Source organism: Ornithodoros turicata, chromosome 1 (assembly GCF_037126465.1).
Source record: "Ornithodoros turicata isolate Travis chromosome 1, ASM3712646v1, whole genome shotgun sequence".
Classification (NCBI taxonomy): Eukaryota; Metazoa; Arthropoda; class Arachnida; order Ixodida; family Argasidae; genus Ornithodoros; species Ornithodoros turicata.
Window position 1 is genome coordinate 160,236,579 of NC_088201.1, and position 27,566 is coordinate 160,264,144.

The 27,566-nt window shown below is 44.9% G+C and overlaps 2 protein-coding genes across 2 annotated transcripts in view; both read left to right on the forward strand.

Annotated features, from left to right (window-relative positions):
* Positions 1-15,103: 15,103 nt before the first annotated feature.
* On the forward strand, positions 15,104-20,123 carry LOC135372046 (BEN domain-containing protein 5-like). The gene is made up of 4 exons (XM_064605772.1): positions 15,104-15,230; positions 18,411-18,485; positions 19,142-19,262; positions 20,068-20,123. The coding sequence occupies exons 1-4, from the start codon at positions 15,128-15,130 to the stop codon at positions 20,093-20,095; spliced, it is 327 nt and encodes a 108-aa protein (XP_064461842.1). The 5' UTR covers positions 15,104-15,127; the 3' UTR covers positions 20,096-20,123.
* Positions 20,124-25,820: 5,697 nt separating this feature from the next.
* Positions 25,821-27,566, forward strand: part of LOC135388359 (uncharacterized) — a 74,022-nt gene continuing 72,276 nt past the window's right edge. The window contains exon 1 of the mRNA XM_064617876.1: positions 25,821-25,920. Coding sequence (XP_064473946.1) covers positions 25,872-25,920 — 49 coding nt within the window. The 5' untranslated portion in view covers positions 25,821-25,871. The remainder of the gene's footprint in view (positions 25,921-27,566) is intronic.

The window sequence follows — 27,566 nt, forward strand, 5'->3', positions numbered from 1 at the left end:
ACCGGTCCCAGTTGAGACTGGGACCGGTTAGAAACCAGTTGGGCCAACTGGTACCAGTTGAGACTGGGACCGGCCAGAAACCAGTTGATCGAACTGGTCCCTGTTCGATAACACAGCTCACCCAGTCCCAGCTGAACTGGTCCAGTTGCAACTGGGACTGAGCGAACTGTGTTATCGAACAGGGACCAGTTCGATCAACTGGTACCAGTTAGCCCAACTGGTTTCTGGCCGGTCCCAGTCTCAACTTGTACCAGTTGGCCCAACTGGTTTCTAACCGGTCGCAGTCTCGACTGGAACTGGTTGCAAACCTCATTGTTGATCTGGGACCGGTTGAAGTAGCTTCACTTAGAGCGGCCTGTTCGGACAGAGGTTAGCTTGTATATGTAACCGGTGTCCCTTTGCAGAATCGTTGTTCCCAGCAACAGCAGATCCAAAGAACTGCAATGCAAAATTGCATTTTATTTGTAGTCAAACATTACACATATTCTAATGTACATGTAGCGTAACTATAACATAATTAAATTATAGCAGTAGATGAGCTACAGAGTTACATGGAATAGATAATACTTCATGGTTGATTGGTCCATTGCTTGACTGTCTTGTGGGCATCTTGAATCATTCAACAAAGTATTTGAGATGTTCTTAATAGCACACGATGGATAGATATTTTCCTTTGAGCCCCAGCAGCTAAGGTTTCTGGAAAGTTGAAAAGGCACAAGTGAATATGCATTCAATTGCAACATGTAACTGTGGTGTGTTCCTGGACAGTCACTCAATTTGAGCAGTCGTGGCACCGGAAAGTACGCGAATCTCTCAACATTTCCGTTGTGCAGTAGTTGGACCTTTCCACTAAGAGCTTCGCCGGCTTTCGGGGGCAATGAGTACTACTCTGCGCACTACGCTAGTTCGACAACATCCGTGGTGCGAAGGATCTAAAACACGAGAATGAACGAAAAAAAAGCAAAAACAAAAACATGAACGAAAAAAGTTGCTGGTAACGTTAACATAAACCGGATGTTACTCGTAAAACGGCAAACACTTGCAGGTGCCACGACTGTGACGCAGAACAAAGAGAAGCGGTTGTAGTGGAAGTAATATTTCTAAATGGTGCACAAGGGAAAAGCACTTAAGTATATAGTACTCACGATATAAAGCGGTCTCCGCAGCTGTAGTCGAGCTGTAATCCTATAACACCCACCCGCCCGGCCGCTGGCGCTCATTGTACTGTCGCACTGTCGTAACTTGCAGAAAAATCCTTTAGATTATAAAACCACCCAGTCGAAAATAATGAACTGGTCCAGTTGGAGTCACCAGTTAGAATGAATGTGACCCAATTGGGCCAAAGGGACAACCAATTCATTTGAACTGGTGACAGCATTTCCAATTGGCTCACCAATTGGGAATCTCCAACTGGACGAAGAGTTCCAGTTGGAACCTTTTGGCCAACCGGCCTCACCAATTGGGAATGTCCAACTGGTCGAGAGCTTCCAATTGGAAGTCTTGGACCAATTGGCCTTACCAATTGGTAATCTCCAACTGGTCGAGAGCTTCCAATTGGAAGTCTTGAACCAATTGGCCTTACCAATTGGTAATCCTCAACCGGTTGAAGAGTTCCAATTGGACTTCAGGGCCAGTGTGTGAAATGCCTAACTGGTATCAACATTACCAGATGCTGCCACACTGCAGGTCGAATAGGTGTCCTAACTGCTGTTATAGCTTCCAAGTGGACAGAACCCTGAACACGAAAGAAATTGTACGATTACGATTTCTGTGCTTGACAAGGGGTGCCAACCATGCCCATCCGAGCTGCATACTCTAGTTTTTCGTTGGTCTATCTACTTACCACCTCTGGCTGTGTTGCAACTGTGTTGTCGAACTAGCTGCGAATACCTGTGTCGCTGTGGTGTGCACTACTCTAATCTATAACCAGGGATGCAAACTTCCAAGATTATAAGCATTTTTATTTTGCTGTATTATAGAGTAGATGTTTGTCGCATGTTTAAAGGGACAATCTTGTGGCCACAGGGCGATGCGGAAACTCCAATGAAATTGGATCCATGCCTGAAAGAGATACACAATGGTACAAGTCCCTTCCCAGAAAAACAAGTATTACTCCAGGAAGGGAGTTGCCTCAGGACAGAAGCCGCCGATATTTCGAACAGAGACTGTTCTTCTTCTGGGCACCGTCCTCATCATTGGCATGGTATTTAAAGGGTTAGGTGTGACGTGTTTAAAGGTTCATGCGAATTGTGGGTCAACAGCCCGGAGGGAAGAAAGGTTCCGTACGGGTTTTTACGGCCGGAGTGAATGGCTGCTTTGTTAGAGTGTGGAGGGGATTATGTGAACGTAGTGATCTAGGCTACAGACCGGTTACAGAAAAATGGAAGGTTCACGAACACGTGAACGAAACGGGACAACAGGCAAGAATTGGCAAGCATAGCGAAAGATAAGGAGGTTAGTGGTTACGTGGGGAAAATTCCAGAACCAGCAAAGGGTTTTTTTTTTTTTTTTTAAATATTCGTAATGCAAAGTTGTGGCATGCAATAAAGAAAGTAGAAAGCAGTGGCCATGCATAACATAACAGATGATAATGGAGGTAGAAGGGAAAAGCATATTTTATTTGTGAAGTGTTTCTAGGGTGCCTTGTGATTTGTTGATACCGGACGGGTGAAGAGCGTTGAACTTGTATATGAGATAGGACTCCCTATCACGTCTGTCACGTGTGGATCTAAACACGGTTTCTAGAATATATAGTTTAATGTTGTCAAAATTGTGACCAGGAACGTTAAAGTGTTCGGCGACTGCTTTGGGGAGTTTGTTGGACGTGTCGGTTCTGTGTCCGGTAAGGCGGTTGTTCATTTGTTGGCCGGTTTCACCAATGTATTGCATAGAGCAGTCGCCGCATTCAATGCAGTATATGACATTGGAGCTTGTGCATGTGAATGCGTGGTTAACGGGGTGGGTGTAATTGCTCGCAGTGCTTTTGATGGAGTTAGCGTGTTGAACGTGCTTGCATGTTTTGCAGCGCGGGAGGTTGCAGGGTCGTGTTCCCGTGTACGGGGTGCTTGTTTTGCTGATTTTGGCATTGACCAAGGAGTCTGCCAGGTTTTTTGCACGTCGGTATGTCACCTGTATAGGATTTGTGAATATATTGCTAAGTCGGTCACTGCTTTGGAGGAGGGGCTCCTGCTTCTGTAGAATGGCTTTGATGTTTGGAAGTGCGTTGGAATATCTTGTGATGAAGCTTATTTGGCACGCGTCAGGATTTTGACTGGACTGAGGATCAGGACTGACAAACGCTCAAACACAACATCATCAACCAGCTTACACTTTAAGTGCCAGCACCGCAAACACGCCAGAACACACGATGGCATCAAAGGGGACCACAACGACCACTGCACCCACGCATACACACGCGGCAAACGACAACACTCCGAACACAACCCGCACACACACAAAGTTCACGCAAACTGTGACACGGAAAACCACAAGCACGCAAACACAGACAGATGACATCGAGGAACACAGCGAGTCTCCACAGCCACTGACCCCACAGCCACCGACCCCACAGACACGACGCACGCGCACATCACGCAGAAAACACCGTTGACTATCTAACCACCAGCCTACCATGCAGTCAACGAACTTTCTACGAATGCGAAAACTCATGGAGAAACGTAGCCGATACCTACATCATCTACGGATCTACACCCACTACCTGGCTCACAACACAGTACCTAAAGGCCTCACCCCTAAAACAGTTCCTGCATTAGGAAAACTGACACCTGAACTAGAGCTAGAGTGGGCATCAGCCCTTAACAACACAGCCCGTACGTTTCTAGAAATATTAAAGAAACAGTGCCACGCGCAACTCGCTACGATCCAGGCCCATATGAACAATATCAGTCTCACCGACGCGGAGGCCAACACTCTCGAACTACACATTCAACAACTCAACCGCGAGCTAGCTAACAAGGAACACTCAAAACTCGGAAAACCTAATTCCAACAACGACACGGATACCGGACCCACTAACACGACACACGCAGCAGCCGAACAAATAATTTCCAGCACCACAACCACAACTCTCCGCAACATCGCTGAGTCACCCCGAGAAAACGCTGACGCAAGCACCGTAATAGATATATCACGCTCACTAACCAGCGACGAACTACAAGTCCTCTCTAGGGGGTTAACATTCTGCCCTACACTCAATTCTGTTAACGAATACGAAATCCACAAAGACATATCAGACTTTGCGAGACGGCTACGCCTTAGAGAATTCTTCGCTCATACAACACAAGAAAACAACAACGACCTCCGACTACCATCAACCTGGACACCAAATCACGGCCGAGAACCCGCATTAGACCTGTACATTAAACAAGTAAGCAACGACATCCTTCGCGGTATTTCCCAAAGCTCGCGTGGTCACAACCTCACTAAAACACAGCGTGACATCATCAAAGCGCTAGCTGACAGAGATGATATCATTATCAAGCCCGCAGATAAGGGTGGGAGTATCGTCATCTGGCCCACAGATAAATATGTTTCTGAAGCTCAGAGGCAACTCAACAATACGCAACACTACCTCAAACTGGACCATGACCCAACAAAGGAGTACACGGCGCTAATAACCCATACCATACAGGACCTCCACGAACGAAAGCTCATCACACGTGATGACCTCAGATATCTCACCCCATCAAACACAGGCGCAGGTCGTTTCTATTTACTGCCCAAAATCCACAAGGTACACGCCAACGAGCTCTATACGGCTGACATCCCCGGCAGGCCAATTGTATCTAATAACAACACACCAACAGAAAGACTCTCGAAATTCCTGGACCACTATTTAAACCATATTCCGACAACACTGCCATCGCATGTACAAGACACACCCCACCTCCTCAGAATAATCAGAGATATAAACAACACTCGTACATTTGGTAGGGGCACAATACTAGCCACGCTGGATGTGACATCACTGTATACTAACATCCCACACAACGACGGAATCACAGCCCTCTGCAATACCCTTTCTACAACAAACACCAGAAAAGACACGGAAACCATACTCGCTCTAATGGACTTGGTCCTTAAACTGAACTACTTCGAGTTCAATGGCGAACACTACCTACAAGTACACGGTACAAGTATGGGCACACCTGTTGCACCCACATACGCAAATATCTTCATGGGGTTCTTAGAAAACAAAGTTCTCAGCGCCCTCTCATTGAAACCCACGGTGTACCTTCGATACATCGATGATATACTGATAATATGGGAACACGGGGAACATGAATTTCAAAAGTTCATAGATCTACTGAACACCGCGCATAGCAACATAAAGTTCACATCACAACAGTCAACTCACTTAATTAACTTCCTCGACACCACAATATCACTAGACAACGGCAACCTCATCACAACCCTGTACAAAAAGCCAACTGACAAACAACAATACCTTCACTTCAAGAGTCACCACCCGCGTCACTGTAAGGTTGGAATTCCTAATGGGCAGAGTGTAAGACTACGCAGAATTTGTTCAAACGACACAGATTACGCTGAGAAGCTTGACGAACTCTGCAGTACACTTGCCCAAAGGGACTATCCAGACTCCCTCCTAACCGAATTCCGTCGCAAGGCACTTACACTCGATCGAGACGAGGTTCTGGAAAACCGAAAAAATCCTGACGCGTGCCAAATAAGCTTCATCACAAGATATTCCAACGCACTTCCAAACATCAAAGCCATTCTACAGAAGCACGAGCCCCTCCTCCAAAGCAGTGACCGACTTAGCAATATATTCACAAATCCTATACAGGTGACATACCGACGTGCAAAAAACCTGGCAGACTCCTTGGTCAATGCCAAAATCAGCAAAACAAGCACCCCGTACACGGGAACACGACCCTGCAACCTCCCGCGCTGCAAAACATGCAAGCACGTTCAACACGCTAACTCCATCAAAAGCACTGCGAGCAATTACACCCACCCCGTTAACCACGCATTCACATGCACAAGCTCCAATGTCATATACTGCATTGAATGCGGCAACTGCTCTATGCAATACATTGGTGAAACCGGCCAACAAATGAACAACCGCCTTACCGGACACAGAACCGACACGTCCAACAAACTCCCCAAAGCAGTCGCCGAACACTTTAACGTTCCTGGTCACAATTTTGACAACATTAAACTATATATTCTAGAAACCGGGTTTAGATCCACACGTGACAGACGTGATAGGGAGTCCTATCTCATATACAAGTTCAACGCTCTTCACCCGTCCGGTATCAACAAATCACAAGGCACCCTAGAAACACTTCACAAATAAAATATGCTTTTCCCTTCTACCTCCATTATCATCTGTTATGTTATGCATGGCCACTGCTTTCTACTTTCTTTATTGCATGCCACAACTTTGCATTACGAATATTAAAAAAAAAAAAAAAACCCTTTGCTGGTTCTGGAATTTTCCCCACGTAACCACTAACCTCCTTATCTTTCGCTATGCTTGCCAATTCTTGCCTGTTGTCCCGTTTCGTTCACGTGTTCGTGAACCTTCCATTTTTCTGTAACCGGTCTGTAGCCTAGATCACTACGTTCACATAATCCCCTCCACACTCTAACAAAGCAGCCATTCACTCCGGCCGTAAAAACCCGTACGGAACCTTTCTTCCCTCCGGGCTGTTGACCCACAATTCGCATGAACCTTTAAACACGTCACACCTAACCCTTTAAATACCATGCCAATGATGAGGACGGTGCCCAGAAGAAGAACAGTCTCTGTTCGAAATATCGGCGGCTTCTGTCCTGAGGCAACTCCCTTCCTACATTCTACCGGTTCGCTGGATTTCTACCCATCTAAGTATTACTCCAGGAATTTGAAGAAATTAGGCATTAGGCAAACTGCATTTTTTTAATGCCTGCTGTACTGTTTGCTTGTATTCATATTGAAATTACTGGTCGTCAATATTCAATTTGGATACAACTAAAAAAATCACTATTTGCACGGGCCTACCAACCTGACAATGAATGGAATATATTTGTACCATGGCAATGTCTCATGCCATGTGGGCTGAGAACATGGGACAACCGCATCCTCAACTACATCATGGAACAGGTTTTTCATTCACAAACTATTCGGGCACGGTTCATATTCGGTTCGACATTGGCTGTATTCGATTCAGATTCAATTCGATAAGAAAATTCACTATTGGCACAGAACTAAGAAATATAGATGCTAAACGTCACGATGCTTGACTATAGCCCCCTCTTTTTACATCACTTGGAACTAACCAGAATGAACAAAGGTACAAGGCGTTGAGAAAACAAGCCCAGGATTTACAAAGCCGCTTCAAATAACGTGGGGGGCCAAAAGAAAAGAACGTCCTCATTGTTGAAGCATCTTTCGACATAATCTGCTATTAGGTCATCCCAAAGACACACACCCCATCGAAGCGACGTAGTAGAAGAGGGTAGCTGCATCACTTGTATTATTTTTGAGTGGTTTATTTAATAACTGTCTCCCCCTTCATCATGCTCATTTGCAGTATTGCATTGTCAGACACGGTCAATCGAATGGTATTGTTTTTGTTGGGGCAGTTTGTACGAGACTGTCATCTTGAGGGTCTTCGTACATGTAGTAGCTGAGTAAACCTTAAATGAGAGACTGTGCACACATAATATCTACATCTATAACTTAAAAACCCGAGACTAGGGGACAAAAAAACGACAAACACAGACAAGGTCTCATTGAGACCTTGTCTGTGTTTGTCGTTTTTTTTTGTCCCCTAGTCTCGGGTTTTTAAGTTATGGATCTATACCACCAGTTCGCTTGCTACCTCTCTATCCTCTCGTTATCTACATCTACATACATATTCATCCATACACAGGTACACTGGGCAGGTTGTGCATACACTGGATAAAATGCATTTAGCTCGCACCATCAGCCACAAAACGCCTCAGTTTAGAAGGGGGAATCTTTTGCAGTGATCCTCTGTCAACACCGTAGTTTTACTGACTTGTACTCGAGCCGCAGTACAGAGAAGTGATGGCTATTTCCTTTCGTTGTTAAGGATGGTGTCCATGTGTATCAAAAGTTTTGTACTCTGGTGTGCCATTTTGCACAAAATGGAAAGCCAACAACTAAGTAATGCTCCATCGAATACAAGTTCGAGCTGTAGAGTGACAGCACACATCTCGAAACTATTGTGACTGTGTTGTATCTTGCCTTGCTGTGAAGTAGAATGGATGCATGCACGAAAGCTTAGGTATCACTATGTGAGGTCCTACTTTGCATCTCACTCTGGTTCCTTGCTATGTACAAAAGTAGACGACATCGCAGGACACCTTTCTCCAACAATCCTCCTGCTTTGAATTGCCGCTAGCAACATTCTTTGTTCTCCATGTTGTCCTGTCGCCACCTCAGAATTTTAGTTGTTATGATCTGATCATCTGAAAGAAATTTGAGTATATACGTCACACGCAGGCATCAAAAATGGATTGCTTTGAATATATTTGAACGGAAAAAGGACAAATACAAATGGACAAAACAAACATGAAAACATCTGCAACCAGACACAGGTGGTCTCGTTTTACTGTGTTGTTTCTTGTCATTTTCCGTACACATCACTCCATGTCAGCCTTCAGCAGCCCTTGTATGACAACTGCCAGCAGAGTGATTGTGTTTATGGTGCAAAGGTGCCACCAAGCTGTGCTTCAGGCTATAACATGAATGCATTTCGGGATGCGGCAACATATGCCTCACCATTCTTGATTTTCATCATCACGCAGATGCTTTGTATGTCTGATGCTGGCATTACGATAATGTTGGGATATTCCCCTATGACCCTCAGCACATGCGTGACAGTGGTGAGAGAAGTCTTGATTGGGCTGCACCTAATATTTTTCACTAGGACATAGCCCTTTTTGTCGCCACCACAAACAAGCGCCTCAAGAGAGCCGAATGAGCTGTTGGAAAACCGGACTACTGAGCAATCTGTCCTCTTGTTTATCGCATACTGTCTGTCGGTGTAGATCGTCCCACGGAGTAGCATTCTCCTGTACTGCTTACAATTTTGCGGTAGGTCGCCTCCTCTTCCATCTGAAGAGCTCAGCTGAGCAAATGTTATGCCCTTTCCAAAAAACCGAATACCGTCACTGGAGCAAGTGGTCTTCTGGGTGACTGGGCTCTCAAGGGACTTACAGTAATGAACAACTCTGGGGTCACTTGGGAGTTCACTCAACTCTTGCGCGACATATTGCATCTGCAGAACCCTGCACAATTGGTTAGGAATCCCATTTGCTGCTTTCACGGCCTGTTTGAGACTGCCGTTCCCCGACTCAAATGGGAAGGCTGAATGGGCCCACAGGGGTCCCCAGTGACGTGCGCTCTTTACAATATGTGTGACTTGGTGCATGTTGAAAGTCATAAATGATTTTCCATAGATAATTTCGGAACGAACATGAAACTCCACCAGAAGTCTCTCTGATCAGATGTCTGAAGAAGTAATCTCCCTCCCCAGCAGGATATGGAGGGCTTCGACCAAACATGCCCAGTGCTCAAAGCACGACTTGCTAAGAACCCCATGGAGCACAGGAATACTATAGAAGAGCAACCAGCTCTCGAGCTCTTTCGCCTTCCACCATCTCCTTTCCTTTGTGGGCCGCTGCATTCTCCGCACTTCTCTTGGAGGCTGTATTGCCATGAGTCGCTCGTCAATTATGTCTTGTTTGTGGCCAAGTGAATATGGCAAACCATGCGAGCTGAGCCACGTGTCTAAAAACTGACGTGCAAGACCTAGAAGGATGCAATGCATATATAGTCTGGGACAAAGCTCCAGACTATATGGAAGTATGGCAAGCTCACCAAGGGAGAGACAGTTTTCACACCATGAACACTTTGAGTTCCTTTGATCGCAGCTTCCATGTCTTGCACCATCTGCTCTTCTGTACGCTCGGGAGGATCAACATTCTGAACGGGATACTTCATCGACCCGCCGACCCACTCCCCTTTTTGCAGGCACCAATTGCACCCAAAGTACCCGTTGAACTGAGTGATGCCCTGCATGGGTGCACGGGCAACAGAGTCCACAGCACTGCACAGACAAAATGCCCTGACCTTCTCAGCTTTCCCATGACGTTCCAAAATAAAACCGTCAGCGCTAAGCTTGGTCATTGAGTCAACAAAGGCACCCTGGAAGAGTCCCATATCTGGCTTCTCTTTGCCAAACCACAGTGCAGCGAGCACCAACTTCGACATCCTTTGTTCAGGTGGCAACTCATTGATGGTAAGCTGAATAGGCCAAATGGCACTGCCACTTGACTTGAACAGGGGCGTCCCATCTGCGTTCAACGAAAAACTAATCCGTGGGCCACACCCTTCAGTTTTCTGAACAAAATCGTGGTACAGCTCTCCATCCCATATATCGGAGAATTTGGCAGTAGGTGGTAGTGGCTCAGTCAGGTCCAAGAGATCGCAATCCTTCAGCAGTTTTTGCAGCTGTGGTTCAATGTTGAGAAGAACAAATAATGGTGCATCTGACACTGTTGCAAAATTTGCCACGTTGCCACAATTTTTGCAATTTATGGATGTGCTTGTCTCCATGTGGCTTATGTGCGACAGACATTTGGGACAATAGAAACAAAAGGTCATGGAGACACCCGTTTGTTGAAGTATTTTAGTGATTCCGTAACGGGACTGTGGTAATACTGGCTGTTCAAAGAATAAGTTGACCATGTCTAAAAGGTTTGTGAGTGCTGTGAATGAGAGTCTATGTTTCAAAGCGTACTTAAATACCATAAGAAGGATGTCACCCTTGGTCACAGTAATCTTCTCGCTGATGACTTCTTCAAAGAAGCTCGAGAATGGTGATTCACCATGAGCTGGGGACTCTTCTTCTAGTGGTTCCAAAACTTGCTGTGAAAATAAGTAAGGAAAATGAAATTGTTAGAACGTAAAGGACATAAGGCCCGCTGTCACATGCATTTGTTCTGATGATGTGCCCCCCCTGCAGCAACTCCCTTCTTTTGGCATCATGTCCCTTCATGCAAGACATCATCTGTGGGGCTTTGTATGTACCTGCTCATTATCCTCATCTCCAGTGAGAGACTCACTGGCTTCCCCTTCTGGCTGCACAGCCCCAGAGTGCTCTGGTAGTGCTGTCAGATCTCCCGTGTCTTCATGCTGGCTTGCTGGTGACTGCGCCCACATTTCAGGTGGTGTATCACTGGCATCGCCACATACGACTCAACTTTGAGGATGTCCCTGCAGCAAAAAAAAAAAAAATATTGTGATCTGAAATGTCTCACGGCGACAAAGCCTCACCCCAGTGCCACTGAAATGACACTGACGCAATGAAAGCAGCAGGTAGCTGAGAAACACAATGAAAAACAATAACAGCATTCATGAAATGAGGCAGCTTCAAATAGCACGGTTCAGAGTACGTATTTTTCTCCAAAATTTCATCTGACGCTCACAAATTTCCCTAGTAATTGCGTCTAAACCGTGGAAATTGAAAAACCACGGCTCTTTTAACATTTCCAATGGCCATACGAGCGTCTGGTGCTCTATTCACAACCTGGCGAGTAGCTGAAAATTGTGTTAAATACGACACAGAGATGGGTTAAACGGATGAGCTGACACTTGAAAAGAGTTTATTGAGTGTTAAAACACACCTCTTGGTTTCCGAATCGTCTCAAAGGCAGCGGTCGACATGTCGCCGCCTGGTAGATGTGGATCCAGAAACGCATGGTATAGCCATTGGAAATGTTAAGGGAGCGGAGAGTTTTCAATTTTCGCGGCTCATTTAGGATTAATTAGATGGGCGACTTCCACGTGAAATTTCAGCCGGTAATACGTCTCCTAACATGTTGTTCGAGGCCTGTACAATATTCTATTTCCTTTTATCTCGATTACAAACTACCCTGTACTATTTACTTGTCTGCTGCGATCACCAGTAGCTTCCATCCCTACTTGCTGTTGCATTTCAACGTCAGAGCTCCCCGCAACGGGGAGAGAGGGTCCCAGAGTTTGCTCCTGGAAGCCTTCTTGAACTACCTCCGAAACGATAGCCTCAGTATTGACGTCTGCGCTAGAAGCGGTGCCCTGAGAGCAACATGCGTGGGTAATATCCGGTTTAGTGACTCTAGATATGACAAATCACAGCAAAAGGGGAGGAAATGCAAACACATGCGAAATAAAGCCAACTTACGGTAATTTCAAGACGCGCTCGCGCGGTGGACCTCGGGTACTGAAGTTTTGAACCTGGACTGAGGTACCTCTTGTAAGGTCCTCGTTTCTTTTTTTCCTCTGCAGAATCCATCTAATTCTATTCTGGCGCCAACCTTCCACACTGTTCAGCTGTAAGCCATACAACAAAAGAACCTCGCAAGGGCATATAGTCGCACACAGACCATGACACAGACGATGGCCGCCATGTTCCAGTAAGGTTGATACACCCGCAGTCACGGCTTTGATTGCACGTCAAACGATTTGTATATTGAACCACAATAAGAACACAAAAACGCGTCAAATAAGTATGAGGATTTAATGAGTGCAAATTTTTTTCAGTCACTGCAAATTAGCATGAAGAAAATTGCTGTGCTGCGGGGTTGTTGTACATTGTCATTGTACATACTCTCATTTGAAGTTTTTGAACGCGTTTGATCGGTGAGCGGGTATACGCCGTGTGCAACTGTGCGTCATGTGGACTGGATCATATGACTGTGACTCTGCTTTTTGCGACGGCGATACAGGTACTACCTGCAAATGAAACTCATAATTGGCAATCCAGTTGCAGTAGGCACTAAGGTAACCGTGCGACAGTGACGCCATTAATTTCCGCGATGATTACCCATGCTTACGTGAGGTAGAGGATGATAAAAAGTTCGCTGTGGTGAAGGTGGACGACATCCTGGATTTTGACCCAAAGCTGAGAAAGGACTTCTATTCAGTGAATTCAGTGGACGGACAGCGACGGCTCCCACAGCTTCTATCGCGCAAGAGTTCTGTTGTTGGGGGGTGAGCTGCTTTTAGTTCGGCAATTGCATGCGTTCCGGTCTTGGCGCGCTTTTCTCATTAGGCCTAACGCGTATGGTGGGTTTGGAGGTTTCGGGTCACTGTTAAGTGAATGGGTGGGTTTGTTAATGTCTAGTTGTCACTTGTCACTGAGCAGTGTATAAATGTGGCACACTAAAATTCTTTGCGAATTCGGGGTTATTGCTCATGAAGAGATAATCCGCGACTTCCCAAAAATGCCAACAGGGACAATCATTTTGCTTTTTTCCGTTTGTGAGGCCTGTGTGAACAAATGACTCCCATAGTTTTGTGCACATGTCGTTCCTCCTTAAGACGAACAGGTGTTGCATCCCGCAAATGTTTGTGTGTTGCAACATCCTGTCCTAATTTGGGTTTGCTGCGAGTAGTCTTGCTATCCGTCTTAATTTGTTCTTTCTATTGACTGTGCTGTTCAGAATCTGAGGAAGAGATTGCGGCCAAGGTGAACTCCAAAAGAGTGAGGATTCAGCGTATTACTGACACGAGTGAGAGTGAGGACGAGTTGGAAAATGAGGTACACAGGATTGCTTCTGCGTACTAATAATCTGTGTGCATTTTTCATGTAAGGCTTCTAGAGAATGAAATGAGCTGCTTAGTTCTGTTTTCTGTGCAGCCACCACAAAAGAAGAAGACTGAGCCTCGGAAGGAACTCTTGCGTATTCTTGAGAACAAAAAAAAAAAAAAAAAAGATCGGCTATGAGCAACATTGTCAAGGCAGTCATCGTGGAAACAATACAGTCAAACCGAAGCCAGTTCACTACTACGACGACGTAATGAAGGCAAAGGAAAATGCGACACAATGCAGCATGGTGAAACCAAAGCCAGCTCACTGTTATGATGATGTAGTCCAGGAAAAAGAAAATATTTCGCGGAACGTCACCGTCGAGCCAGAGTCAGCTCGTTGCTATGAGGACCTACTCAAGGAAAAAGAAAATGCCTTGCGAAGCCTGGAAGGTAAATTGCCGGAAAAAGAAGACGAAATAAGGCAGCTACGAAGACTCAACATTGCTCTGCAAGAAAAACTTTTTGCGAAGGACAGTCGTCCCGGTATGGTACTTCAGCAGTTCCGTCTTCTGACATGTGCAAGCCACTTGAAATTTGGCAACACTACGACCCTGGGCACAATTCAGCATATTTCTAGTTCTGTTGCCCTGAGTGAAGTATTGTGCTCTCGCACCATATTGGGCAATCTTAAAGCTATTTTCATAACTGAAGTACACTTAAATGAAAGCTATGTCATTGACATAATTCTGAGTTCACCTTGAAGCCCTTGCATACCTTGGGACCTAAACTTTACAAGCCATTGGAAGCCCTGGAGATTTCCTTTAAATCTCTTGAACATATGCAGCCTTTACAAATTGTGCATGTCCGGCATTATGCTCTGCTCACTTCTTTGTACATCTTGTATGCTTATGTTGCTAACAAAATGCAGGTGTCATGTCACCTGGAAGCCTCACAAAAAACACTGCTGCAAGTACTACATGCCACACCCCTTTGGCCCCAAAGCTACAGTCTCGCCTTGCCCGTGCTGCTGACCCCAAGGATGTCCTAGATTTAGTGCCTGACACACCTCCACTTGAAGATATGGTAAGAGCTTTCTCAAGTTTAGTGCGTGCCAAAGTCACCAGTTACATCACCTGCTGATGTGGACAAACTGGAAAGCTTAACTGATGTACCTGGAATTTACCGTCTGCCTACAGACAGTGGAAGACAAACAGGAACGAGCGCCTTCCACTCGTTCCTGTTTGTCTCCCACTATCTGTTTTGTAACACTTTGCAGCGTTTCTTGCATCTTTGCCACAGAATACCAACTGGCCCAGAGCTCTGCATTATTTGAGTAATTCTGGTTCAGTTTGTGGGACGGAGTGTCGGACGCGCTTGTTCCATTAATGTTTCCTTAGAATGATTGCAGTGTTATTGTCAAGAAACGTTCAAAACAATGTTATATTATGCTCTGACGGTCAGCAAAGCACCAAACACATGGAGAAACTGACAACGCTGCTGTTACCGACGGCTTCTTTTCAGGTAGACATCGGCAGCGGCCTGTACATACGACAGGACATGTGGGAACGTGTGAGTGCCCAGCAGAAGGACTCCTTGTTCATGAAAGAGCTCCTCATGTGCATTTGGGACAAGGAGGATCTGAGGGAGAGGTCTTTGCAGGGTATGTTGCTCCTGAAGAAGGGTTTGTCACGGGTCTTTGAGTATCTTGATTAACTAGAGTAAAACCTGCATATAATGGAGCTGACGGGTGTCACAGATTTTATCATTATAGGAGTTAAATTGCTATCAGCGGGTAAAAAAGGAAGCGATGTTGTGCTTTACTATCTCACGTTTATTGAAGGCCTACAACGGAAATGGGCGTTTACTGGGGATCGTAATTTTTAGCTTGCCTCTGAGTGTTTGTGGTCATTACAACTCCGCAGGCATCAGGTTTAGTCGATGCCCTTTGCCGCAGTGCAATGGCGCTGTGGGAATGTGGTTAGTACATCGTCGTTGTGTTTGTCAGGTGAACAGTCCCGTTATGCAATTCACGAACCTCATCAAGAATGGCGTCATCTAGTCCATAGCTAGTATTATAAACATCAGTAGTAACTTATCTTCAAAGCACGCATGCACCATACTGTCGTGTAGGTGCGGTCGTCTCCTCGACCTCGTCTGCACGCGATCTCGGATCCTCTTTCTTTTTGCACTTTCACCTAGTCGTGACTAGGTATATACTATGTATACCTGTGCACGACGAATGCAACTTTAGGCCGGAGTCACACTGGTTATACACGTGCTCCAAACATGTAGGGAGCATGTATAATGCTCGGTCACAGTGGTTATACAATTCTTGTTTGACAACATGGTTTGGTCCAAGCGCTTGTATTATACAAGGTCTCGAACATGTGTTACTCAAACATCGGTCACCCTGGTTACACAACTTGACTGGAGGAACAGTGGGAGTGGCTAAAACTATGATGTATGGTACACGTCAGTGTCACAGTAACCAACCGAGGAGTTTATATAGCTTCCATTCGCGGACTATTCAAAATGTACGAGGACGACGAAGACTGGGCTGCACTTTCTGATTTTCGATTGTTTCATGCTCCATGTGCGCAGGCAAAGAGGTTGCCATTTTGAACGTACCTGCAACACAATGTCGCGAACACTGACTTACAACTTACTCGTGTAAAATAACTCACGCGCATCATGATGTTGACACTGACTCGTGGGAACGAAAACTGTCGTGGCGAATACGCCCGTTTATCCAACTTGTCCATCACCATTTTTCGGCAGTGCCCAAAATACATCGTCGTGTGTTTGACAACATGTTGTCAAACATAGTCAGAGCGCTTGCTTGTATGACGGCACAGTCACACTGGTTATACACGCGTGTTTTAAAACATGTTTTGCCGGTGTATAAGCAGTGTGACCAACAGTGTATGGTCATACATGTTTAAGGGATGTTTGTTATACATGTTCGTCATGCATGTATGACGGGATGTTCGTGTATAATGTATAACCAGTGTGACTGTGGCCTTAGTGACATGTCAGTGCTCCTCATTCCTCAATGACTTGGAGTTTTCTTTCCAACGATATTGTTGTGTGCTTTTCTGGCATATCAATTAGCAGGGAACATGCTGATCTGCGACCTTGTCAGGCGTGAACAGATCCGTGTAGCAGAAAAAGAATGACCCCCAAAACGCAAACAGAACAAACCCGAAACAGGAAGGGGGAATGGGTGAGACCACCAGAGCCATTAACGAGCTCGACTTGTGAGCTATCGGTGCCAATGGCCTAGTCAGGGCAAGGAGAGGCATGTGAAGTTTTCCTCCTCGTAACGCTCGTGGACGCATACAGTGCAACATGACAATGGGAGGCACGCGCGCCACCATCGTTGTTCGGGTACAGAGTGCGATAGAATTCATTATGTGTGGGTTCTTTTTCCATAGAACCAACGCAAAATTTGACGCCCATGAGAGACAATCATTATGCGGGATATATCGATATGCGAGGGTTTTGCTGTATTAACAAGTCAGTCGCAAAGCCCCATTACACAATCTTTTTATACAGAATGAGTTGATCATCACGGAAACTTAGCTGCTGAGCACTACAGAACCCCAAGAACCAAGTGACATAATTGAGCGGAACATCAACAGTCGTCCCTTGCTAATACGTACAGTTCTGTCCTCCCTGAAAATTGTCCATAAAATGAGTCTCCCATAAGGACTAGTCGGTAAAGATGGCTAGTAGTTTTTTTTTTTTTGTCGCTGGAAAAACTGTCCATAATTCGAAACATCCATATTAACAAAACATGACTGCATACAAAGAGGAGACTCTGGAGAAAAAGTTGTTGGACCAGTGGATAGAGGGTATAGTTTAGCTTGCTGCGGAAGTCTCTACAAAATTGGCTCTGCAGCAGATGTGTGTGGTGATATGAAAGAGACCCTGAAGGTGTCCTGAGTTTTATGTATTTATTAATATTTATGGGTAAAAGTCTGCCCAAGAGCTTTATGTTGAAAATTCATGCAAACTCGGGTGGAATACCAATCATCACATGGTTTGCACAGACCCTTGAAATCCTGGAACACCCTTGATTTTCAAAATACTGTTTCGAGGGCCCAAGGATACCCACCTCTGGTTCCAAGGCAATGAGCCTGCATGTGTGGTATGCGTTCCTATCTCCATTTTCATATTTTTGGCTGATATACGCTAATTCGGCAACAGTACGGAAAATTCAGTTTTTTTACGGTCCCTTGAAATCCGAATTGACGAGCCTTATGGAAAGTTGATTAAAAATGCGGATCAGTCCTGTTGTGTAAAACTACATCACCATCCACCAAGAATGGGTCATTGGCGGTGTTCACTCAGGTGGCAACAGTGCTTGACCCCCCCCCCCCCCCCCCCCCCAGAAAATATCCTGGCGGCACCCTTGGTCAGACGATTAGCTGTTGCTCAAACAATTTTTAGTGCCTCTGTGTCTGACTTGCATGTAAACAAGTGTTTCAGCTGTGTTGCTGCCATCAAACACCATCCACAATGTTTGTGTCCTGTTCACGTGTGCCATATGCTTATGTGATGCTGTTCTACGCTTGGGGCCATGAGAGCTGCTGAGGGCAGCTCCTGTTTGATCAGATAACACTCAAAGTAAGGACAACCTCGACAGGCACACGCGAGGTGGCTGCACCAGTTGTCTAAAATGTGAGACAGGTTAACCTCTAACAGGGGTGCTGTAAGCAGAGCTGTCCGCTGTAATGGAAGGGCTGTTCATTGCTGCAGCGCAGTGTTTCAATCTGCACTTAACATATCACTGAAGCCTCAGCATGCTGATTTTTAAAAACAATTTCCTCTTCTGCAGGCAAGCAATGCCCTCGCTTCCCTGACAGGGCTCCCAAGACACCCCTCACACCTTGGAAAGTTAACGTGATGCGAGGTACACTATTGTGCATCTAAAGATTGTAAAATATAATACAGCAGGGGTTCTCAAATTCGGTTTCGTCAACCCACGCCAGGGGCTCCGCGGGCAGCAAAGCGATACCACAAGTCCTGTACGAATATTCCAAAATTATTCAAATTACTTTCGTGGTTGCTCAGCCTGTAAAGCAGGCTTCACATAATGTGCGACAGGCACACTGCATGCGTTGGCCCACCAAAAATAGTTTTGTGCTTGCAAACTTACAAGTTTTCTTGCTTAACAGTACAAAAATTCCATTGTGTGTCCTTGTGTGTTCTTCATTGTTTGTGGGTTGGGGGCGGTTTCTCCAGTTTGCCCGCAAATGTACGTGGGTCCCTGGGTCCACAGAGTTTGAGAACCCCTGTCATACAGTATTTGAACTAGTACAGTGAACTCTCAATAACTCAACCCCCCAGAATCCACCACTGTGTATTTGAGTTAAGGAATAATTTGAGTTATTGAATGTATTTTACAACACAGCAAATATACCAGGGAAATCATGGTGTGTTTGAGTTAAGCGTAAATATCAACTTGTCAGATTTTGACTTAAAGGGAGTTCACTTATAGTGCTTTTATGCATTTTGAATACGTCCGCAGCTGTTGTGCTCAATGTGATTGTTCTGTCACTGTTTCAGAATGTTACAAGGCTCGTCTTGAGCGCAGTGGTGTTCCAAAGTCTTTGCTTCCTGCTGCCGTGAAGAATCTCAACCATTTCATTGTAGAGAAGCTCGCTGACCTGGAGAAAGTTGTGAAACGGTAAGTGCAGACCTTTGCGAATTTTCTTATCGAATCAAATCCACATAGTTTTCGAATAAATAGCAGAATATGCGGGTTATCCATCCTGTCCCATATGATGTAGTTGAGGATGCAGCTGTCTTATGTTTTCAGGCCGACATGGCGTGAGAGACTGCTGTGGCACAAATATTCCATTTGTTATCAGTCATAGGTATGCTTGCATGAATAGCGATTTTAAGTTCTAGTTGAATGTGAGTCAGATATTGGAGACCATCGACTCCAATACAAATAAGAGCAAATTATACACCCGACAAAAATGCAGCTTTTAGCTGGGGAATAAAGGTATGTGCTTTATAGCTGCCCAAATTTGGGGGGCAAATATCAGGTGATATTTTCAGGTCAAAGTTCGGGTGTATTCGGGCTAAGTTTACGGGATTGATTTTGAAATTGGTTTTTGAATAAATTCGTGAACCGAATTTTGCGAATTGGATTCGGTGGGGTAAATATTGGGCAGATTCGAGTTAAACCCAAAAAAGTCAGGCCCTATGACTGTAGTTCATTTGATCAACCTTATTCATATTTTGGACCAAGCAGGTGCATAGGGTGTTATTTCTCTGAGCTAGCCATTCAAATGACATTTTCGAGAGAGCTTGGGGGTGTGAAGCAGTCCCGTTAAACAAAAATATTTACTGCACATGGCATTAAATGTTTCTTTGTTGAATGCGAGCAAAACTGTGAAAGTGTTCTCCCATTGCTCGGCATGTTGAAAAATGTGTTTGTGTGCATCCACACCATTTCAACACTCTACTTTCCTACATTATTTCAGTGCTGCGAAAGACAGTGCTGCTTACTGATGCCAAGCTGACACCAAGCTGACCCCAAAGAGGAGCTCCAACAGTGTGTCATGTGGCGGTGCCCAGCAGGTTGTGTGGGTACACGTGGTGTGACACATCGGCATTTTGCACTTGGTGAAGCTCCTGATTTGTGTGCGTGAATGCCGAACAGCTGATTCGGTAAAGTTTTGTGAAAGACTTGCCATTATTTTAGGATACCTGTTTTTAGGTTAGCATACCTTGTTTTTGCTGAGTGCAGGACTGTCTGCAACATTTATATTTACAGTATTCTTAGTGCCTTTCAGTTGTTGGTCGTACAGGGCTACCATAGTACCATGCAGTTTATGATGTGACATTATACAGGGTGTTCCAGCGAAAGCAGTCCAGCACGCTTCACAAAGAGAGTGATGAAAGAAAACTAGAGGCTATCTTTATATTACTTGAATAAGAAGCAGGTGCTACCAATTACGTAGCACCTGTCTTTTATTAAAGTAGCGTAAAGATAGCCTCGAGTTTACTTTTGTCGCTCTCTTCGTGAAGCGTGCTGGCCCGTATTTGCTTGGACACCCTGTAGATAGTGTCTTTGAGTCAGTTGTGCTGACGTGTGCAGCTTGGTAAAGAGCACAAGGTCGTCTGAAAACAGCAGGGAGCAGCATATTCTGTTCTCTAGTCAGCTGATCCTCTCAGCTGTGGGGTATCACAGTGACCAGAGAGTAATGCGTTCTGTGCACCGTCTGGACTTGCCTGTAATGAGGGTGATGTCAGCAGTGCTGTTCATGCACTCCTCAGTCACGTCGTGGAAAGCAACACTGTAGCCTTGTTTGTGTTGCACATTTTGTAATTAGTGATTTAAGCTGCCATTTTTAAAGATTTTTTTGCGCAGTTTTGCCAGAATACAAAGCTACAGCTGTCTTCTTACCGAGCTATCTACAGCCTCTTTATGCTAGTTTTCTATTGGTGTCAGGTGGACTGCAACCAGTACTTTCAGCTGTTTTTTACCTAGTCATTATCTAGTCACTTTGTTATATTTGAATGTTTACACTACTAATAAATTTGCGTGATCCCTTTCATGCCAGTGACTCTTCACATGCTGACTGATGTTTTTGGTGGGTCGACAGTGCAGGGCGAACCACGCTACCTTGAACATATTTCAGTAAGACATCTGTCCATAATGGACAATCCAAAACCTATTCGAACTCACATTATACAATGTGCATTTGTAGTGTACTCACGCTATACAATGTGAGCATATTACAAATAGCAACATAACGGAAACTCATTAAAAGCCATTTCAAGGTAATTGGTGGTCAAGCTGGGGTCCCTTTGAACTGAATTGGTATCCCAGAGGGTCACCCGTTCATTGTAATTGGTAATGATTAAAACCAATTGGCAGCAGTACTGGCAACCATCTGAGCTCAATTGGTACCCACAGTGGTAACCATTTGATTTCACTTGGAAGCCCAACTGGGTGACCCTTTGAACCTTACTGGTTTCTCATTTGGTGGACCATTCACTGCAACTGGTCCCAGTTGGTTGCTGAATTGGTGACCCCTTCAGCCAAACTGGTCTCCCAGTTCATTACAGCTGGTCCCAGTTGGTTTCTGAATTGGTGACCCCTTCAGCCCAACTGGTCTCCCAGTTCATTACAACTACATGACCAGTTCACTTGAAGTGGTCCAGTTCCAATGGGTGGCGAAAACACAACTGGAATGACGCATTGGTTCCAATTGGTATTTTTCGAATTGGACCAGTTCATTATTTTCGACTGGGCAACGCCTATGTCACACATCACGCTAAGAACATAACGGGCAAAAATCGCTGTACAAGCATGCTGCTAAGCAAGCGACCGTTGCACAGTAAACGCATGATTCATCGCGGGAGCAGGAACGCACAAAATACAACTATAAGCGTTCCAAAATAACTTTCGTTAACACTAACGAACTTTACCAAAAATTGAAATATGGTTATTTCTACTAATAAAGTTACTTTCTGATCGTTTTTATAACTTCATCTTACAATCTTCATATTAACCTGTCCTGGCACTGAAACCGAAACTTCCCCCAAACTCCCGCAACTGGTCCAGTTCGAACTGGCACCACCTCACTTCCAGTTGCTACCAGTCCAGCTTGAACTGGTACCAGCTCACTTTCCAGTTGCCGCCATCCCAGCTTGGACTGGTTGCACACAGTGCCCACTTGCCACCAGCCCAGTTTGAACTGGTACCACTTCACTTTCCAGTTGCCACCTGCCCAGCTTGAACTGGTACCAGCTCATGTCCACTTACCACCAACCCAGCTTGAACTGGTACCAGTTCATGTCCAGTTGCCACCAGCCCAGCTTGAACTGGTACCACTTCACTTTCCAGTTGCCACCAACCCCAGCTTGAACTGGTACCACTTTAGTTTCCAGTTGCCGCCAGTTTGATCCCACTTGGTTCCAGTTCATGACCAGTTGGAGGCAACTGGGAACAAACTGGTACCAGTTGACTTCCCAGTTCATTTTTTCGCCTGGGATTTCGTACAACTCGTCAGAGAAATGGGTTGAGCAAATACGGCGTGGCTCACGAATGTCTTGACCAAGCGCTTGCAACAACTTTCGTTTCCGTGCATTTTCCATTGGAATCTTGTGGCACACAACGCCCCTTGTCGAAAGAGCACACTTGGTGCATCCCCGAACATTACAGTAGAGACTTGGCATAGCTATCCGGTGAAGCTTTGTTCAATTTCGGCAGGAAATGAACTTTTTTGCGTACACAAACCTCGCAAGGCCGCAATAAACGCCGTCGCCGTGCAATATGGTTGGGAGAAGAGCCAAGAGAGGACGCGGACCGCGCTGACAGTATTTTGGTATACTGTTTCTTGGATATTTTGAAGAATTGTCTCAGTAATTCTTCTGATTCTAAAAGTAGTGTTTATTGGAGATTAGTAGCGGGTCGTAAGTTCATTGTGTATTACTTAGGTATCACGTGACAGGAGTACTCCCATCATGACTTTTTTAGCTGTTACGGGGCGCAGCCTACCGTCCGATTTAATTTTTCTAATTTATATTGTGTAATAATTAACCCGCTTTGAGTGCTTAGGCTCTATGTGAGGCATCACACAGGCAAACACTACCAGGTCGCACACAGAAACAGGGGGGTCAAATTTCACTTTACAGTTCCTTTAAAAGATTATGCTGTGCACGCCGATGTATGCTCAAAATACATGTTTTATCACGTTGTTAGAAACTAGTATTTCATTATGAACTAAGGTCCTTATTTGGTGTAGTTGGTAGTTGATCATAGCACTTCAAAGCAGCACTCAACATGCAGATAGAAAGAGCACGACACTGGACATGCAACACTAGACCATACATTTAGATTGATGGTTCTGTAGACTCATCAAGTGTTTCAAATTACCATCAGACCGTCAAACCACTAGACGTCCTCACCAATCCATTACGTCTGATGTTCTGATCAACGCAACTTAGGGTAAGATGGGGCAAGGCGCGATATATTTTGTTCGACGCCGCCTGTCTCATAGACACGTTGTTCCACGCGCTTGAAACTTCATTCATAGGCGGCTCTGCATATCCGCCTTATTGCAAGTGAGCTTTGTCGGGATTGATGTATCCGGAGAAGAGAAACAAAAATTGGTTACTTCTGCCTGGAATCAATAAAGACACGCCAAGAGGGTGCGTTTGTCATGTATGCACCATTTCGAAGACTTCTATCAATGTATGTTCACACCTTATTTCTTTATTCATTCATCTAGATATATGCAAAATAAGCGCCCACTTCGTTAACCGGTATTGAACAGAAAACTTAATGCATCTGATGATATGCACTGGGCAATACGCGACAACTAAGTGTTAAATTAATGTTAAATTTAAATTTAAAGTTAAATGTAATGTAATTTAGAAACGCATAAGTGAACTATTAGGTGGCTTTATGCTTGTTCTCCACAGATTTCTTTGTTGCATATTGCTTAGGATTTTCCAGCAAATTTTCCTGTTCCCTAGGGTATTTCCAGCAAAGCAGAAGTGCACGGAAAAGCGAGCGACCAGCGACACAACAGACTGGCGGTGCCTTGTTTGCAAAGGACGGTGGAGCATAATAGCACCGGGTTCTGTGCGGTTTTCCTGCACATCGTGTGGGCACTGGGCTCTAGGTGGTTGCGTTGGGGCCCTGCAGGCTATACCATTGTCTGCTTGGATTACAAAAACTAATTTGTAAAGTTCATTGCCACGGCGTGTCTCTTCTTGCCCTGAGGGTTGGAGCAAGATGAGAGAACTTGAATTTTTTTAAATTTCTTGTTGTGGTGCTTATTTTAGGTCAGACGCTTTGGACCCCTGTGAATGTGCCAATGGCAAGTTTTCTTCTTTTTACACGAAAAATAAAAAAGTTGATATTGAATTGCAAATCTCTGGCTCATCTTCGCCCACCTTACCCTACAGGCTGTGGATGTGGCATCCAGTACCGAATTACACGCTCAAAATATCAATCACACCAAAGTGTCGTTATGAAATGAATCGAAGGCCAATTCCTATGTTTGCATAGGAACACGTGCACATCAACGAAACATGCAAGAAGATGCATGTGCAGTTTAAAGTTGACTCACATGAAAGAGCGCGTAGAGGACGCCTGACATGTTAATAAAGGCAATATATTATTCGCATTAGTACAAACCGTACCTTTATTCCTGAGACTTCGAATCTTTGGATGTGTTCAGATTCCAGGAAATCTACTCTTTTCCGTGTCTTTGAGAACACCGTCTTTCGAATCACACAAACTTTCGAATTCCGCTTCGTGTTTTCCGACGAGTTTTCTTTTTCTTCTTTTTTATACGTCGCAAACCAAATATTGGAAGAGTTCCTTATGCAATCTACGCATAACCATGGATCGAAGGAAAAAGAAATATGGCCGTTGAGTATGCTATATTGCTTTGTGTTTTCATTCCGTGTTGGCGCCGCAAGCAACAGTGGGCATGAGCTACGTATGCGAAACCTTAAAATAAAGCAGGTATTGTTGTATAGACATGGAAAGGCGGAGAGAGGGCAGCAGAAAGCAGTGGTGGTCAGGGGTATTGTTTGCGTCCTGCGCCGACTTCAGGGCCAGCTGTGCCAACATTCCACTGGAAAGCCTGCCTGAAAGTCAAAGAAGAACGTAAGACGGCACAGCAGGTGGTGGCATTCGAACCCGTCATGTTCCGGTCTTCAGCACGAACTTGGGTACTATCCACGAGCAGACGCCGTTGGTATCCACTTAGGCGCGCCGTTGGTATTTGTTGCTCTGTAAATGAACTGGAAATCTAATAAGAGTGCATATGGGTAATTCATCACTGCGTGGGTAGTTGTATATCCAGTTCTTTATTGTTCAAGTGCTGTCTCGTCTGTCTACCATTTAGATGTCGTTTTGGTGCAGTGTAGCTCAGTGCGTGTATGTTGACATTATACTAATGCTGCACGTAACGGCCCTCTTAGAGTTTCTGTCCTTCATGTGAAATCTCTGGCCTTCCAAGCAATCTTATTACGACAAAAAAAAATATGTTCTCTAGAGCCGTATAGTGACCTATAAGCATCGGCATACTCTATTGTGTGTAATGGTAAACATCTCACTAGAGCAAACTCTGATATTTAATTCCATTTTGTCCATTTTATTCTCGTATGCAGGTGCTCTGTACATTGATTGACATGTCATATATTTTTTTCTTCTTTTTCTGTGTGTATACCCTGAAACCAATCGATATTTTCCGGGGAACCAGCACAGTCATGGAAATACCTAATAGTCTGTGTTGTGTCGCAACTACACCCGAAGAAAATGATTGCCTTCTGGTACTCCGTTGCCTTCCTCGCATGTGTTGACTTCGGTAAGTACCAAGTGTTTCTAAAGCGTTTTGCTTTGTACCACACTAACCATTACGTACTGGTGAGAACTTTGAGTTCTAGATAGATTACATAGATGTGGATTAAGCTAGTGCAGGTGTCAAACACAATATCGACGCCATGCAGAAGATCGCTGTTCGAGAAAATCTTTCTTGGTCTGCTCGTTTGTCCCGTCGTTCTACTTTCTTTTTACACAGGCCTATGATTAGTTCTTATATATCAAAATGCTAGGGGACTGCGCCCACATATTGCTATTGGTTTATTTCTGCTGAGAATTGCCACAACAGTGGAAGATCCAATAGAAAGCTGCCTGTTACGTGTAACTAGACGTGTACACCAAAATAGCTGAGTAGATCGACGTCGATCACCACAGCACTCCATTATCTCTGAGTTCAACCGTATCATCGCGGTCTTATCATGGCATTAACTACGTGTGTCGTTGTTGCGGACTGTGCAATTAAACATAGAAAGACAAACACAACAGAAGCCTCACAACGCCATAACGACGCTGACACACACATGACATATTGACGGCCCTCATACAGCAGAGATGGTTGATAGAATGTAAACCTCACATCGAATATCATTGAAGTATGTGAAACGCGAAGTACGGACATTGATTATACGCAGGCTGTACGTCCAATTTCAATATGCGAACTGAAATACAAGAATGTAACGCACACTTAACACTCATATACCGGCAGTGGAACGGCTCGCATTATGACAGCGATGACACGCCAACGTAAAATTAGTAATGTTATGTGTGCGCAAGTCTTATTTCAGGATTTCACATGCAACGCGTACTCGCGGAAATTGCATTGATTCACCACATGTAAAACAACACCATTCTTGACACGTTCTTTTGAACTGGATTACGTGAGTAAAACTAGACGTCAATGATCAACAGTGATCCGATAAAAGTTCAGCTGACATGCGTCGAACGTGACGTTGAGATGCGTGTAACAGCCAAGGTCCTTACATTGGAACAATTCGAAAAATGCCAGAGCGTAGTGATAGTTCTCATCCATGATCTCTTGGTCGTTCAGGTCACTTTTGAAAGGTTCCTTTGACGGTAGCGTGGGCAGATTGTACCCTTCTAAACTGTCGACGAAGTTGTACGGATAAATGTCTCTCCTGAGGAGCCGGTGGGAACGATCACCAAATATTTGACGGTACAATGAAACACGCTCTGCCACCGCTGGCGAGCAGCGTTTCCATTAGGTTAGACAAGGAGAGGTTGAAAAACTGTATGGTATCGCGGAAATGGAGATCGCCAATGTTTCTGGGGCAGAAGCCAAGATTCGCTCGTATTCCAAAAACAGGGAAGGCGCCAGCATCAGTTTTTCAAGTGCAAGCTCATCGATTTAATGTCCACCTCGTAATTGTACGTTTTCTTACCGTTGGGGGCCGATATCCACCTAAAATCATCGTTATTTAACAGAAAAATGACACGAATTTCGACGGCATGTACTACCAGGCGCGGCTCTCGGAACTGGTCGGTATTGATCTGGCTGACCAGGATAAAATATTTCCCACCCTTCGTCGCTTCGAAGCGCTGTTTCGGACCGCGAGACGTGATGTGGTAGTCGTTTCTTAAAGCTACATCGTCTTCCACAAACCCGACAAAGCC